The sequence below is a fragment of the Salvia hispanica genome, chromosome 2 (assembly GCF_029641045.1).
Source record: "Salvia hispanica isolate PSC_SH4W2 chromosome 2, Shi_PSC_v1, whole genome shotgun sequence".
Lineage (NCBI taxonomy): Eukaryota > Viridiplantae > Streptophyta > Magnoliopsida > Lamiales > Lamiaceae > Salvia > Salvia hispanica.
Window position 1 is genome coordinate 31,619,522 of NC_142693.1, and position 17,881 is coordinate 31,637,402.

Consider the following 17,881-nt stretch of genomic DNA (forward strand, 5'->3'; position numbering starts at 1 on the left):
TATTCAATAAGGTCCTGTTCCTTCTTTCAGCCACGCCATTCTGCTGGGGTGTGCCCGGCGCAGTCGTTTGGGATTCAATTCCCGCCACTGATAAATAGTCCAAAAACTCGGCACTTAGGTATTCGCCTCCGCGATCAGATCGCAGGCATTTGATACTCTTACCATGATGCGTCTCTACTTTAGACTTAAACTCCTTGAACTTGTCAAAAGTTTCAGACTTGTAGCGCATCAAATAGATGTATCCAATTTTCGAGTAGTCATCTGTAAAGGTGACGAAATATCGAAAACCGCCCCTTGCCTCGGTTGACATTGGTCCACACACATCAGTATGAATGAGCTCAAGTACTTCCTTGGCCCTATTCCCCTTTGACCTAAAAGGTCTCTTAGTCATCTTGCCTTCGAGACAGGACTCACACTTCGAAAACGGTTCCTTCTCAAGACCTTTAATAAGATCTTGATCAACCATCGCATGAATCCTTCTTTCGTTGGCATGACCAAGTCTAAGGTGCCATAAGTACGTTTCATTCATTGAAGTTGAAGGTTCTTTTCTTTTCTTAGAAATTTTCGATGTAGCATTGAGTTCTGATTTACGTCGATTAAATTGTGTAGAAGTGATTGTGTACAGATTGTTTTCCATGATACCACGACAGATATAAGAACCATCTTTCTTAATAACGCAATTGTCATTAAAAGAAATCGAATATCCATCAAAAGACAATTTAGAAACTGAAATTAAATTTCTTCTAAAAGAAGGTATCAACAAAACATTCTTCAAAATAAAAAATCTATCACTAGAAAAACGCAAATAAACTTCTCCCACTGCAACGGCCGCCACTTTCATAGCGTCGCCCAGCTGGACTTCGATCTCACGATCATGTAGCCGTCTTGTCACCTGCATTAAGTCAGGATCAAAACATATATGATCAGTTGCTCCAGTATCAATAACCCAAGTATGAGTAGATGTCAAAGCCAAACATGACTCGACTACTAGAGCATGGTGCATACCTGTAGCCTTGCCCTTTTTAGGACAATCTGGCTTCCAATGACCCTTCTCTCCACATTTGAAGCACTTTCCAGTAGGCTTCTTGTCACCCCGCTGTTTCTTCTTTCCCTTAGCATTCTTAGCTGCCACTGGGTTGGGTGCCTTTTTCTTTCCTTTTCTAGGCTTAGAGCCAGAGGAATTAGGCGCCAAACTCAGCATAGCTACCTTAGCTTGAACCATAAGGTCCTCCGCCGACTGAAGTTCAGTCAGCAGCTCTGCCAAAGTGTAATTCCGCTTGTTCATCTCGAAATTGAGCTTGAACTGTTGGAAGCTAGGGGGAAGACTTCGAAGGAATATAGTAACCTGGGACTCGGGATCGATCGTCCCTCCCAAAACCTCAATCTGGTTGAGATGGCTCATCATCTCGAGGACGTGTTGCCTCACAGACGAGCCTTCCTTCATAGACTTCGTCATGATACTCCGAAAGGCTTGAGACTTAGCCGTTCGATTCTGAGTACCAAAAAGATTTGCGAGATTCGTCATGATCTCGGCGGCAGTTTCCATGGCAGAATGCTGATGCTTGAGTACTGATGCCATAGAAGCCAACATATAGCACTTAGCCATCTCATTCGCCTTATGCCACCGTCTATGCGCATCTCGCAGTGCTTGCGCGGCATTAGCTGCCGGCACAGCTGGGCGTGGAGTAGTGAGCACAAATTTGTACTCTTCGGCTGTGAGAACGATATCCAAGTTTTGTTTCCATTCGATGTAATTTTGGCCTTCGAGTTTGTTTTCTTTGAGAATGGCAGAAAGAGGATTAAAAGACATCTTGACGGATTTTATTGCACTGCAAACAGAAGATTTTACTATTTGTCATAAACTTATGTAAGGAAATTGAGTAGATTAACCATAAAACTTTTCAAAATCTTACAACAGCCAAATTAATAAATTGTATCCTCCTCTGGAGGTTAATACGCATTAAAATTTTGACAATTTACTGGTCACAACACCGACATATCAATAGCTTCCTCCTCTGGAGGTCGACATATCTAATGCTGCCTAAGCACGACCATCAGGTTTAGCATTACAGAATTTTATTTCTACAACACACTCCCATAACAATGTTCATGTGTTGATAACAAAACCAAACTATCTCATAAATTCTGATTGAACTCTGAAACTCGTAGTTCCTTAGGATTATGGTCCCTACTCTGTAGGTGGCGATAATATTAGGAACCACTTTCTAGTTCATTCTATTTATTATTTGAGAAGTCCGCCCTTATGAACTTACTGTTTTCGTAGGATTATTGTCCCTACTCTGTAGGTGGCGATAATATTAGAAAATCAGCTTCACAAAATCTGGCAGTCCAACCGATGGAGACCATATATAAACTTTTAGTTCATAATTATCGCTTAGATATTGTGTTATGGTTTTAATTAATTATCCTTTAGCCTTAAGGCAAATTAAGACTAATTAAATTCTGTTGGTATTTAATTGACTGGATAATTAAAACTTTTATTGTCTTTAATATCTTAGTTTAGGAATTATTGTTCTAGAATTTAATTCTTATTCATGTCATACTATAAGATATATCTAAAATAAAGTACATTATTTATAATCTTAATTAGACATGAAAAATTAAATTCATATAATTTCCAAGTTCAAGATTAGGAAGAAAATTAAATTATATTATTTAATGTAATCTTACATATATCTTATCTTATTATAGATTCTAGATATATTTTATTTAGGAAACTATTAAATTATTCTTATCTATATCATCTAGGATATAATATATTCATAGATATAGAAAATAATCCAAATATTCCTAAAATCTAGGGAAATCTTCCAAAAATATTTTATTTCATTAAATAATATTATTTTTAATGATTTCTATTAATTTAGGAATTAAATAATCATTAAAATAATCTTTCGTCAATATCTTGCGATTCGAGGTTTGCACGAATCATCACGACGAAGATTTGAAGATTCCGCCCGGAGACTCTCGCCGGAGCGGCGTGTTCCCCGCCTGACAGCCGCCGGCAGTTCGCGCCGATGGTGCGCTGCTTCCTTCTCCCTTCCGCGGCATCGCCGCATCTCCCTCCGTCGACGTCAAGCAGCCGCGCAGCCAAGGCTGCCCAGCTCCGTCGAGCTCCCACTGCTCCGGCGATCCTCGCGAGAACCAGCAGCTGCCTCGAGAGGCATGGCTGCTCTTGGTCCAGCGACGTCAGGGCTAGGCGACTAGGGTTCTAGGGTTAGGGTTAGGGTTTCCGGCGAAGAAGGCCGGCGCTACTCTCGGACGAGCAGCGCGTTCCGCCTCCTTCCACCGCCGATGCAGCAGGTTCCGGCTGGGGTGTGTGGTCTCGATCGGCGGCGCGCACGAACCCTTGCTCGTCAGCGCGTCGCCGCGTGATCACTTCCCTCGGCTCCCACTCGTAGTCGGTCATCGTCGAAATTGATCGGGGCCGTCTAGGGTTTGGACGTATTTTGGCCGGCGTCGCGCGCGAGCCCTTGCTCGCCGGCGCGTCGCCCCATAGTCGTCGACCCTCGGCTCCCACTCTATCGACTACCCTACTCCGATCGCACGTAGTGCGATTCGTCCCGGCGCAAGCGCCGACGAATCGCACATCTCGCCCGTTCGAATAATTCAAGTTCTATGATTCGAATGTTCTTGAGTTCATCATGCAAAGACATAAATAATAAAAACACAAGAACATGCTTCGTAATCAAATAATACATGCATACATGAATTTCGCGAAATTTAAATCCAAATAATCAGAGCCAAAGACTGGCTCTGATACCAATTGTTGGAACCGACAGCGGAAACGGGCGCATAATAAATCAATCACATAATAATCAGATCTATTTAGCAGATTATTTAGACAAAAGCTATTCGCGTAATTATCACATGTATCATGCTCATGACTTGAATCAATCATGCTTTAAGAATATTGAAACCTAAAACATGCTTTTCTACGGAGCAGAAAAATACCTAATTAATTCTCCAAAGAATTGAAGATGGCTAGCTTCTTCTCCACGTGATGCTTTGAGTACTAAACCACAAATCTTCTCTCTGGTTCCCGAACTGTATCCCAATATCAGTGTGGGCTGATTTTACTAGAATACTAGGACTTAAATAAAGAAGACAGAAGAAATCCTTTTTGGAATAGGAGAGGAATTCGAAAATTCCTACAGCTTGTGAGAGCTGAAATTTTCGAAAATTTTAGCAAATAAAATTGTGTTATTTCTGTCTCCTTTATTCTCCTATTTATATTAAGTTCCTTTTGGGCCCAGACAGGGATCTATGGAAGGTTTTGGATATGGGCTCATCCAATTTACTTTTTACTAATTAAATTGAACCCACAATTTAATATAAGTTATAATTGGAATATTACGAGCAGCCACTACAGAAGTAATATTGAACTCTCCCCATCCAAATCCGAAATTACAAGTAATCCGGGTTTCCGTTTAACTTTCATTTCTCGTGCTTAAGATTAAAATGTACATTAATTAATTAATGTCTGCTATTGACTTAATTAATTAACTTCTTATTAATTCCAAGAGTGGACTTAGCATGAAACGCTTATTTATTATTCATAGAGTAATCACACTCCAACTAGCTAGGTTCCGAATAATAAAACCTTGTTTCGCGCTCCTCTTGAGGACATTATCACACGAGACTCAGCTCGCGCACGATTCAATATAATAGCAATCCTAGCACCGCTAGATATCGATCACCACTACCCAATATATCAGGATCATTGGGTTACGAAAAACCCGCACCATTTGATAAGTCAAAGCAGTGCATAATCAATACCGTATGCTCAATGCTAACCTACATTGATTAAGAAACAAATATTTATCAAGACCTCGCCTTTCAGTAGATAGCCTAAGGCAAGTCTCGCTGTTAGATCCGTTCAGTGCTTTACCACACCAATGTCATCTTATGTCAGTAAGGCTTAGAAATGTGCGGACTGACATTGCAACCTTTCTCGATGGATAGTCAAATTCCATCTAGGTTGTGAAATTCATCTTTTTCTTTGTTTAGAACTGACCGTATTACCTTAAAGTGGACGACGCCCACAACCGGTCTACTAAAACAAAGACTTAGACTTTGTTAAGTTAACTTATACATTTAAACATGCATTAACATCCATTAAATGTAAAACATAACAACATTATGACAAAAATAATCTGTTTTATTTATTGGAAAATAAAATAAGAGTTTTACAGTATTCAATCACTCGAAACGTGATTTCTAGTATACAAACTCTAACACATGTACCATTTATGTAGTCCACTATTTAGTAAAAGTCAACACATTTCTTCTCACTTACTTTACTCTCTCTTACTTTATTCTTTCTTCATCTATCTACCTTTTTCATTTTATAATTACTCCCTCCGTCCCCTATTAAGAGTCACACTTTTCCATTTTGGTCTGTCCCCAATTAAGAGTCACACTTCATTTTTTACCATAAATAGTAAGTAGGTCTCACATTCTACTAACTCAATTCACTCACATTTTATTATAAAACCAATATAAAAAAATGGGTCTCACATTCCACTAACTTTTCAACCAACTTTTCTTTACATTTCTTAAAACCCGTGCCCGGTCAAAGTTGACTCCTAATGGGGGACGGAGGGAGTACTTTTTATTTACCTAACCCACTTAACTCAATTTTTTCTTAAATCTCGTGCCGAAAAGAAATATTTCCACTACTATAGAACGGAATGAGTAATTAAATTGAAATGAAATGTTAATTGGACACCGTCTAAATAAATAAATAAATATAAGACATTTAATGAGTAGTTTTAAACAACAAGAATTTAGTAAATAATACTCCCTCCGTCCGCGAATAGGAGTCCCGGTTGGCCATTTTCATCCGTCCGCCATTAGGAGTCCCGATTAGACATTTTATCTTGGGAGTATAAAAGATGACCCCATTGTTTCCTTAATTTAGAAGCTGCAATTAATTTTAATTCACTTTGATTGCAATTTCTCACTCTCTCTCTTAATGTTAGATTTCATTATTCCAAAAAATAAAGCAAATAATAATATAAATGGATCCCACATTCCACTATCACACACTTTAATTATTACATTCAAACTTTTCTTAAAACCCGCACCCAACTCAATCGGGACTCCTATTCGCAGACGGAGGGAGTACCACTTCTACGTCACATAAAATTAAATCAATTTCAAATAAGAAAACGAAAGATGAACTAAACACTACTAATAATTTGTACCTCAATCTTAATATTTTATTGACACTATTTTCTCTATTTTTTCTTTGTTACTTTATTATTTGCGCTTTAAAATTTATGTTTGTGTAATACGCTAGGTTGGCTATGTAATTTGTAGTCTATAGTTTTTCCATGTGAAAGAAATGAATAACTTGACAACGGTAAATAATGTTGATATTTAATTAAACGGCCTTAATTAAATGTGCAAGTGATTTGTAGTCTATAGTTTTTCCATGTGAAAGAAATGAATAACTTAACAACGGTAAATTAATAATATTGATATTTAATTAAACGGCCTTAATTAAATGTGCCATAAAAATTTTATAGTTAATAGTCATTTAAATTATGAAATTTAGTTAAATTTTGATCTATTTCAAGAACTTTGAAATTGAAATATTAAATCACGGAGTTTCACTTTTTTTAATTGTCCAATTTATGCACAAATCGATATCTTTTTGTGTTATTATAAACGGTAATATTATATTTCAATAAAATAAGAATGCGAAAGAAAAAAAAAAGGAATATAAAAGAGAAAAATACTTAAATTAATGAAACACATCATTTTGAATATGATTAAAAGATGATATTTTATGCATGAATGAATAATTGATAAAAAAAATGAAATTTTATAATTAATATTCCAATTTCAAAATTTATGAAATAAACTATAATTTAATTAATTTTCATGATTTAAATGACTACCGACAAAAAACTTCATAATATTCGGTATGAAATTAATTAGTACATACAGTATATGCTAGGTCGTCCGCCATGTAAGTATGTACGTAGCCTGTATATTTTGATGTGAATCAAACGAATAATTAAATTAACGACGGCATTACATGTTGAATATTTAATTGAATGCCCTAGCGTTGAATTCACCATGCAAGTTGTCACCCTTAAGTAGTCTAGTTCGTACTTTTCTTGATTTAGTGTTGGAAAATATGAATTTTTATATAAAATTAATAAATTAAGAGAGACAGTAGAAAAAAGTGATTAGTATTGTTAATAGAAAATTAGAAAGTATAATCCAATATTATTTGAGAGAGAAACTTTCCATAAATAGGTAACGACTAATTCTGGTGGACAGAATAAAATTGGTTGTTTATTAAGTTAGTTTGTATATGTTAAAGTTCGAGTTAAAGTTTGATTAGAAGTCTAATTGATATTCGTAATTGTGATGGAATCACACACACTTTTGTTATTTGAAATCTTCTATATGCTTTTGCAATTTTCCAAAGGCATATTAGGAGGAATCCGGTTTGCATCCATGCATTGGCCCAAACCCGATGGGCCAAATCTGGCCGTTCAAATTTATTAACACTGGTCCGAATCTTGTGTGGGCTTTAGCCTTTAGGCCTCCAAACCAGCCTACATATTTACAGAATGAACTTACTAATCTGCCTCAAATTTATATGGAAATTTAATACTCTCTCCGTCCCACGAAGATTATCCTATTTTTCTATTTCCATCCGTCCCACAAAATTTGTCTCATTTCACTTTTTATCATTTTTTATAGTAGATCTCATATTCCATTAACTCATTCCTACTCACATTTTATGATAAAACTAATACTATATAAAAGTAGAACCCACATTCTACTAACTTTTTCAACTCACTTTTCATTACATTTCTTAAAATCAGTGCCTGATCAAAATGAGACGATCTTTGTGGGACGGAGGGAGTACTTCATTAGTTTGCAGGTCGTAGGAAAGATATGATTTGCAGGACACAATTATAGTTTGTGCTCTAGTTAGTAATTTTGGTAGTTCATCCTATCTTTAATTCCTATTTTAATTCTTTAATTGTTTACAAATCTTCCTAGATAGTTAATTCTTTCACATGCTTATAACATTATTCAAACCGTAAACATGTGTATGATTTCTTAGAGCATCCACAATGGCGGCTAGCATATCGGCTAGCCGATTCGCGTCGCTAGCCAATTGGCTAGTTGAACCATTGGAACCGGCCAGCGGCATTTCGGTAGAAAAATAGGCGAGCGCACGCCGATTTCCAGGCGCTGGCCGCCATTGTGGCGTGCCGATCGGCGAGCGATCGGCCAGCGTAATTTTTTATTTTTTGAAATTTTTTGAAACACTATATATACGCGATTTTAGTTTCATTTTCATTTGCACCACTTGTTTTAACGAGTTTTTTCTCTCTCTAAATTTCTGTATAAGAGCAACATCGAGTGATGAGTAACGCGGGTGGTAGCAGTGGTGGTAGTGGTGGAGATGCTGAGGAGTACGAATGGCGGATGAACGAGGCTATGGAGACCTACATGAACTGCGAGATAGAGCAGTACATGCAAAGGGTCGAACAGCAGGCGGTACCTCGCCCTCGACCCGTTGTCCACCGCCGAACAGTGATTGATCGGGATCACGTAGCTGCACATCAGCGGCTATGGCGATTACTTCGCACCGGACCCGCGGTTTAACGCAAACATGTTCAGGCGGCGTTTTAGAATGCGCAGGGAGTTGTTTATGCGTATCGTTGACGCTTTGGAGCGTCGATATCTGTATTTCCGCTTCAGGCACGATGCGGCTGGCAGACCCGGCCACACCCCTATTCAAAAGTGCACGACGGCAATCTGACAGTTGGCCTACGGAGGCGCGACAGACATGTGGGATGAGTACCTTCGAAGCCCTACCCCCTAAGATTGTCAGTATCTGTTGCAGATGCACGGGGAGCTGCATGGGTTCCCCGGAATGTTAGGCAGCATAGATTGTATGCATTGGGAGTGGAAGAACTGTCCAACTGCTTGGGAGGGGGGCCTACATGACCTGCTACAAGGGAAGGAATCCCACGATGATCCTCGAGGCCGTAGCTGATTACCGGCTGTGGAACTGTCATGCGTATTTTGGGGTAGCCGGGCCTCAACTCGTCGCCCCTCTTCAACGAGAAGTGTCAGGGCATCGGTCCGGCCGTCTCATTTGTGGCCAACGGTAACCAGCATGATATGGGCTACTACTTGGCGGATGTGATATACCTTAGGTGGCCTGTCTTTGTGAAGATGATCAGGCATACAAATGATGACAGGAAGGCCTACTTTGCGGAACGGCAGGAGTCGGCGCGCAAGGACGTGGAGCACGCATTTGGTGTGCTCCAGTCTCGATGGGCGGCAATTAATGGTCCAACGCGTTTGTGGGATATCAAATGCATTGCTAATATAATTTACGCTTGCATTATCATGCACAACATGATCGTCGAAGACGAAGGCGTACAACTGACTAATTGGGCCAATGACGATACTGATGCAGCCGTTCCAAGCCACCGTATGGCCACCCCTAACGTACGAAGGGGGGTACCTCATGTTGAAGCCGGCCGTCTCCAGGCACATGCCTGTTAGAGTTTGTATACTAGAAATCACGTTTCGAGTGATTGAATACTGTAAAACTCTTATTTTATTTTCCAAGGAATAAAACAGATTATTTTTGTCATAATGTTGTTACGTTTTACATTTAATGGATGTTAATGCATGTTTAAATGTATAAGTTAACTTAACAAAGTCTAAGTCTTTGTTTTAGTAGACCGGTTGTGGGCGTCGTCCACTTTAAGGTAACACGGTCAGTTCTAAACAAAGAAAAAGATGAATTTCACAACCTAGATGGAATTTGACTATCCATCGAGAAAGGTTGCAATGTCAGTCCGCATATTTCTAAGCCTTACTGAAATAAGATGACATTGGTGTGGTATAGCACTGAACGGATCTAACAGCAAGACTTGTCCTTGGGCTATCTACTGAAAGGCGAGGTCTTGATAATATTTGTTTCTTAATCAATGTAGGTTAGCATTGAGCATACGGTATTGATTATGCACTACTTTGACTTATCAAACGGTGCGGGTTTTTCGTAACCCAATTATCCTGATATATTGGGTAGTGGTGATCAATATCTAGCGGTGCTAGGATTGCTATTATATTGAATCGTGCACGAGGAGAGTCTCGTTTGATACTATCCTCAAGAGGAGTGCGAAACAAGGTTTTATTATTCGGAACCTAGCTAGTTAGAGTTTGATTACTCTATGAATAATAAATAAGCGTTTCATGCTGAGTCCACTCTAGGAATTAATAAGAAGTTAGTTAATTAAGTCAATAGCAGACATTAATTAATTAATGGACATTTTAATCTTAAGCACGGGAAATAAAAGTTAAACGGAAACCCGGATTACTTGTAATTACGGATTTGGATGGGGAGAGTTCAATATTACTTCTGTAGTGGCTGCTCGTAATATTCCAATTATAACTTATATTAAATTGTGGGTTCAATTTAATTAGTAAAAAGTAAATTGGATGAGCCCATATCCAAAACCTTCCATAGATCCCTGTCTGGGCCCAAAAGGAACTTAATATAAATAGGAGAATAAAGGAGACAGAAATAACACACAATTTTATTTGTATTTTTCAAAAATTTCAGCTTCCCCAGCTGTAGGAATTTTCGAATTCCTCTCCTATTCCAAAAAGGATTTCTTCTGTCTTTTTTATTTAAGTCCTAGTATTCTAGTAAGATCAGCCCACACTGATATTGAGATACAGTTCGGGAACCAGAAAGAAGATTTGTGGTCTAATACTCAAAGCATCACGTGGAGAAGAAGCTAGCCATCTTCAATTCTTTGGAGAATTAATTAGGTATTTTTCTGCTCCGTAGAAAAGCATGTTTTAGGTTTCATTATTCTTAAAGCATGATTAATTCAAGTTATGAGCATGATACATGTGATAATTACGCGAATAGGTTTTGTCTAAATAATCTGCTAAATAGATCTGATTATTATGTAATTGATTTATGTGAGCGCTTGCGCTGCCAACACCTTCAATGCCGGCATGCGCCAAGTTGATGCTCATATTTAACTCCAAAAGGATATAATTGAAGAGTTGTGGGTACGGAAGACTGCACGACGATAGTTTTTTCCTCTTTATTATGTAATTTTTTTTAAATGAATGTAATTTTTTTTAAATGAAATTAACGAATTTTTCCGTATATGTCTCGTAAATTTAATTCCGTAAGTTACCGTAAATTTAATTCCGTAAATGTAGTTTTTTTGAATTATTTTTATTGCGGCTAGCCTGTGACTGGCCTTAGGCTAGCCTATTTGATTAAAATGATGATGTGACAGGTGGATTTTTAGTGCTGATGACGTGGCAGGAAAAGAGAGTGGCTGGCCTATTGCCATTGTGGATGCTCTTATAGCATGTTATATTCCAACCGGAGTTGGCACAACAAGAAGAGGATTCTTTCTATGAAGATTAACACCAGGCTGTTCCATCACGTCCAAATCCTCACATTTAGCTCCCATGGGCAGTTTCCACTCGAACTTGTGCACAAGATTCGCTAGCACGACCTCAACGCTTGCTATTGCAAGCGCGATCCCTGGGCAGCCCCGTCTCCCATGCCCGAACGGGGCAAACTTGAAATCAACATCTTTGAAGTCTAGTGAAGAATTTAGGAACCTCTCTGGATGGAACATCTCTGGTTGGTTCCAAGATGCGGGATTCCTGCCAATAGCCCATGTATTGACAAGGACCAACATGTTGGCCGAGATGTCATACCCCATAACTGTTATGTCCTCTCAAGTTACTCGCCCTAGTAGTGAGACTGGAGCACGCAGACGTAGGGTTTCCTTGATCACGGCTTTCAGATACTGCATTTTTCCTAAGTCATCACCGGTTATGACTTGTCTATCTTGGACGATTTCGCGTACTTCTGTTTGCAACTTCATCCTGACTGTAGGGTTTCGTATGAGTTCTGTCATCGCCCATTCTAGAGTCGAAGATGTTGTGTCTGTTCCTCCAGTAAGCATGTCCTTGGAATTGACACGAGAGAGGTGTTAAGATATAACACGCACAACAATCACGAAAACCAATAAAGTACACGAGAAATTGTAAACTTGTGCATGATCTCTTATAGCATGTTATGTTCCAATCGGAGTTGATACAATAAGAAGAGGATTCTTCCTATGAAGATTAACACCAATGCTGTTCCATAACGTCCAAATTTTTCACATAGTCACATTTAGTTCCCATTGGCAGCCATGAATTACTAACTTTTTGCATCCAAACTTATTATTGTTATCATTGATTTTATAAATTGAAAGAATCAAATCTCGATTTATTATTTTATCCATTTAAATGACAACGAAAATGAACAAATGAAATAATGCTAGTAACTTTTATATTGGAATTAACACAAATGAATCAAATAAGAAGAAATAATGCAATTGCAAGTAATATTTTAAAATACATGCCACGTGTTGACGAACATATTATAATACTACTATGCTCGTATGAAATCAGTGCGTAATTTTATTAATTTATATAAGCATGAAAATTCGCAATATTTTCTGCACGATGTATGAATAATTGACGCGAGGAAGCGATCAATTGCTAACTAATTAGCAATCTCAAATTAAGATTAAATTTTAGCCATTAGATTAGAAGATTTAGTGGTTGAAATAATGCCACATGGATTATATTTTTAATTAAAAAAATTATTAAGTAAAATTAAAAGATATTAATGTCAATTCTCTCTTATTAAAATCATCTTAAAACTTTAAATTTATGTAAATTTCTCGATTTAAATTATTTTTTTGCAAAAAATATATCAAATTAAAAATAATTTTATAAGGATTCCAACGAGATCTCAATTGCATATGTTCTGACGACGTTCGGATGATAGAATTTGATATTTTTTTTATTTTAGTTTTTGTCAATGTTGATAACCAGATTTTTATCAACAAATACATAAAAAACTTTCAATATAATGCATATAAAAATCTCAATAAATATGTGTTGATATTTTCTTGTACTAGTGTTGATATTCTTATGTCATATTGTTGATATTTGTAATACACTATGTTGGTATAAAAAATCCTCACGAAAATTATCATATGATAACATAATGACGATATTACTCTTTTGTTGATATTTTGTGTATTATTTACTGAAATTCGTACGGTTCAATCTCATCCACTCATTTTAAAATTTAAGGATATAGATTTAGTCTTAATTTTAGATTACGATACTATAGGCCATGGAAGATGACCCAACATTATTATACTTATGCATGATATTTCGTAGACACGTTTCAAAACTTTTCGTGTCCAATTTTATTTCTTCTTATACAAATACTGTACTTATAATGTTCTTTTTATTCAGTGACAATTTTGGAATAAATCTTCTTTGTTTAATAAACTTTTGTGACGCCTGCTCTTTTGCTGTTGGAGGAAATTGAGTTATATTGATAATGGAATTTTAGATATTTCCGTACTGGAAATATTTATTTTGTTTTTTTTGGGTGGAGCATTTTTTTCATCAACTGGTTTTTTTTTTTTTAAATAAATGGAAATTTTTGTCACTACGATGTCGTCAAATATAAAATCTATATATGAAAATCCTATAAGGATGCATGTTAAATTTCTAATAACTCTACCCTAATAAATAATACTCCCTTCGTCGTTTAAAAAAGAGAGTTTTGGACAACCTGATTTTTAATCTAAAACTAATAAAACAGAAGAAAAATATAAATAAAAATTAATTAAAATATTATTAATAGAAAATAAGGTCCGAGATAAAAATTTGCCGAAATGAAATTTAACTAGATTTAGTAAAACATAGTACGTATTAAAATGAACATAAGAGTATTATTTTCATAGCGGATGGAGTAATTAAATAGCAGAATTTAAGGTCCAAATTCACCAATATCGTTGATGATATTTGCTTGGCCCAATATTATTCTAGTTAAGTGGGCTTGGCTTGGCCCTAATATTATTTCCAAATACCATGGTTTGACATTCAAGGCCCATAGCTTATTAGCTTCTCTTTATAGCTGTTGTTGTAAAACTAGAGATCATCTAATTTAGGACAATATTTATAGACTAATAAAATTTGAGAAAAATAAGTTAAATCCAGACTAGGATCTTCATTTCTATTTAGTGCAACATCCATGATGAAATGGTTGAACAATTCCAAATAACAATTCCTTCGCATACTCATAATTTTATTAAAACAGTAAATTTGTGTATGATCTCTTACAAAATGTTATTTTTGAGATGAGTTGGCACAACAAGAAGGGGATTTTTTCTATGAAGACTAACACCAGGCTGTTCCAACACGTCCAAATCCTCATATTTAGTTCCCATAGGCAGTTTCCACTCGAACTTGTGCACAAGATTCGCTAGCACGAGCTCAACGCTTGCTATTGCCAGCGCGGTGCCTGGACAGCCTCGTCTCCCATGCCCGAACGGGGCAAACTTGAAATCAACACCTTTGAAGTCTAGCGAAGAATTTAGGAACCTCTCTGGATGGAACATCTCTGGTTGGTCCCAAGACACGGGATCTCTGCCAATAGCCCATGTATTAACGAGGACCATTGTGTTGGCCGGGATGTCATACCCCATAACTGTTATGTCCTCTCGAGTTAATCGCCCTAGTAGTGAGACAGGAGCATGTAGGCGTAGAGTTTCCTTGATCACGGCTTTCAGATATTGCATTTTTCCCAAGTCATCATCGCTTATGACATGTCTGTCTTCGACGATTTCCCGCACTTCTGTTTGCAACTTCATCCTAACGGTAGGGTTTCGTATGAGTTCAGTCATCGCCCACTCAAGAGTCGAAGATGTTGTGTCTGTTCCACCCGCAAGCATGTCCTTGGAATGGTCACGAGAGAGATGTTAGGATATAATTCGCACAACAATCACGAAAAACAATTAAAGTACATGAGACATGTTTACCTAGTTACTATGTCCACAGACCAATGCCAAGCCAGTTTTTTCACTATGTTTTTCAGATAAAGACTATGATGTGAAATTGATAAAGTATGAGAGAGATAGAAAGAAAAAGTGATTCGAGTATTGTTAGTGGATTAATTTTATGGGGCAGACCGAGATAAAATAAGACTATAGACTCAATCACTAAATCAATTCACACACAGTGTTACTCGGTTTCTTGTAATTACATCTAGAGGAAAATACTAAGATAGTTTTTCACTATATATGTACTTAAGGGAAACAACCAAAGAGAGAGAGAGATGTACCAGAAGGATGGCTTTGATACCATCTCTATCAATAGAAGAATCCTTGAGCAAAATATCAACAAAATTCTCATTGTTTTTCTTTCCATCACCACTCTCCAAGCCTCTACTGATGTGTTCCTCAACCACCATCTCCAAGAACACATCAAGCTCTTCCCTCACCTTCTCAACTCTTTTATAAAAACCATTAACCCGACTAATCCATGAAAGCCATGGAACAAACTCCCCGATCTCCACTGTCGCCATTAGCAGGAACAGTTCCCTCAGCGCCATCGTAAACCTCTTCCCGCTTTCACCTTCCCCAAACCTCCTCCCAAAAGAAGCTCTACAAATCACATTATTCGAGTGCAGATCAAACAGTTGGCTCAAATCCACAGCCGTTTCAGACAAACAACACGATTTAATCTCTTCTAACAAGAGGGCTGTCTCTTCCTCTCTGATAAACTTGTATGATCCAACCCTCTTGTTGCTGAGAAGCTGAAGAACGCATATGCTCTTCAGTTTCCGCCAGTACTCGCTGTAGGGGGAGATGATCACGTCCTTGAGGTCGTACAGGAGGCGGCGCGTGGAGCTCGTGTGGGGCTTGTCGGAGAAGACGAGGTCATGCTCTTTGAGAAACTGCGCGGCCGCGTCGGCTGACTGGATGACAAGCACGGGCTTGCTGCCAAAATGAAGGAGCATGACCTGGCCGTGTTTCGTGCCTAGGGTTTGGAGGGCGCGGTGGGTCAGAGCGCTCAGCTGGTGGAGGTTTCCGAGCACCGGGAGCTTCGGAGGAGACGGTGGTTGGTTTTTATGAACGTGGTGATTGAACTTGAATACGTATTTCTTGATCATCCATGATAACAATAAAGTGATGAAAATAAGTAGAATTGACATGTTGTTAAAACTAATTTGCGAATAGTATGATGGATTGATATTACTATGTTGATATGGAAGTTTTAAATGGAGGAGTTTTAACATAGTTTTAAGGAATACTAAGTTTAATATTTTATTGGCCGGCCATGAAATAAAAACAATTAACGACGGCAATCAGTGTTGAATATTTAAATGAATGGCGTTAAGCGTTGAATATCACCAAAAATAGTTGTCACCCTTAATTAGTACTCCTTGATGAATCTGTTTAAATTTTAAATCATGCATTTAACAGAAAGTCAACATATTCAATTTTCAGCATGTTGTAAGATGCAGTCATTGTTCAAACCCCGGATGGAGCTGATATTATAAAATATTTTTAATAGTGGACAATATGGATACAAAATTAATTAATAGAGGGTCATATTCTAATGCTTATAGCACCCTAATTTAAAATCAAGGCTAAATCTCCATCTTTAGATTTTAAAATGAGTGGATAAGATTAAATCTTACGAATCTCAATAAATAATAGACAAAATATCAATAAAAGGGTAATATCGTCATTATGTTATCATATGATAATTTTCGTGAATGTTTTTTTATATCAACAATATGACATAAGAATATCAACACTAGTACAAGAAAATATCAACACATATTTATTGAGATTTTTACATGGTTTTATTGAGATTTTTTGATGTATTTATTGATAAAAATCTGGTTATCAACATTTACGAAAACTAAAAAAAAAATATCAAATTTCATCATCCAAACGTCGTCGGAACATATGCAATTGATATCTCGTTGGAATCCTTATAAAATTATCTTTAATTTGACATATTTTTTGCGAAAAAATAATTTAAATCGAGAGAGTTACGTAAATTTAAAGTTTTAAGATGATTTTAATGAGAGGGAATTGACATTAATACCCTTTAATTTTATTTATTAATTTTCTTAATTAAAAATATAATCCACGTTACATTATTTCAACCATTAGATCTTCTAATCTAATGGCTAATATTTTGTCTTAGTTTGGGATTGCTAATTAGCAATTGATCACTTCCCCCCTATCTAATGTACTGTCATTTAGATTGAGTTTGTATAAATAGATAATAATTAATTTTGGTGGACGGAGCAAATAAAAAAAAATATGACTATTGTATTTTTCATGGATGGAAAAATAGTAATAGTAGTTATATGTTAAAGTTAGAGTTAAAGTTTGATTTTACGTCTAATTGATATTCGTAATTGTGGTGGAATCACACACAATTTTTGTTGTTTGAATCTTCTATTTGCATTTGCAATTTTCCAGTCATATTTGGAGCAATCCTGTTTGAAACCATTGATTGGCCCGAACCCGATGGGCCAAGACTCTAACTGGCTGTTCAGATTTAATAACACCGCCCCGTTTCTTTTGGCGGCTTTAAACTTTAGGCCTCCAAATCTGCCTAGATATTATGGGATGAACTTACTAATCTGCCTAGATATTCCTTCACAAGCTTAGGGCATGTTCAGTAAATTACTCATGCTTCCGCTAGGAAAATGATTATGATATATAATATGGTTTAGGCTAGGGCCGACAATTTTTGGCACGACATGATAACTCGACACAAAGTCGCACAAAATTAATGAGTTTGGGTCAAAGCTTATTGGACTCGTGTCCTTATCAGGTCGACACGTTCAGGACACGAAAAATTCGTGTCGTGTTCGGGTTACGCATTAAGAAAAAATATTATAATATTATTAATTTTTAGTATTTTAAATATGCTTTTTTTTGTC

The 17,881-nt window shown here is 37.0% G+C and overlaps 1 protein-coding gene and 1 pseudogene across 1 annotated transcript; both read right to left on the reverse strand.

The window, feature by feature from the left end:
• Nucleotides 1-11,417: 11,417 nt before the first annotated feature.
• On the reverse strand, nt 11,418-11,777 carry LOC148932180 (cytochrome P450 71A8 pseudogene; annotated as a pseudogene).
• A 2,472-nt stretch (nt 11,778-14,249) lies between these two features.
• On the reverse strand, nt 14,250-16,210 carry LOC148932181 (cytochrome P450 736A117-like). Its single transcript, XM_089063535.1, has 2 exons — nt 15,254-16,210; nt 14,250-14,867 (listed from the first exon to the last, which is right to left on the reverse strand). Exons 1-2 carry the CDS (start codon nt 16,208-16,210, stop codon nt 14,250-14,252), a joined length of 1,575 nt encoding a protein of 524 aa, XP_088919661.1.
• Between the last annotated feature and the right edge of the window lie 1,671 nt (nt 16,211-17,881).

Excerpts from the sequence above, each read along its gene's own strand:
- LOC148932181 (XM_089063535.1), bottom strand. The coding sequence starts at position 16,210 with ATGTTAAAACTCCTCCATTTAAAACTTCCATATCAACATAGTAATATC. Across the intron at positions 14,868-15,253 it reads GTATCAAAGCCATCCTTCTG|GACATGCTTGCGGGTGGAAC; the intron begins GTACATCTCTCT and ends GACCATTCCAAG.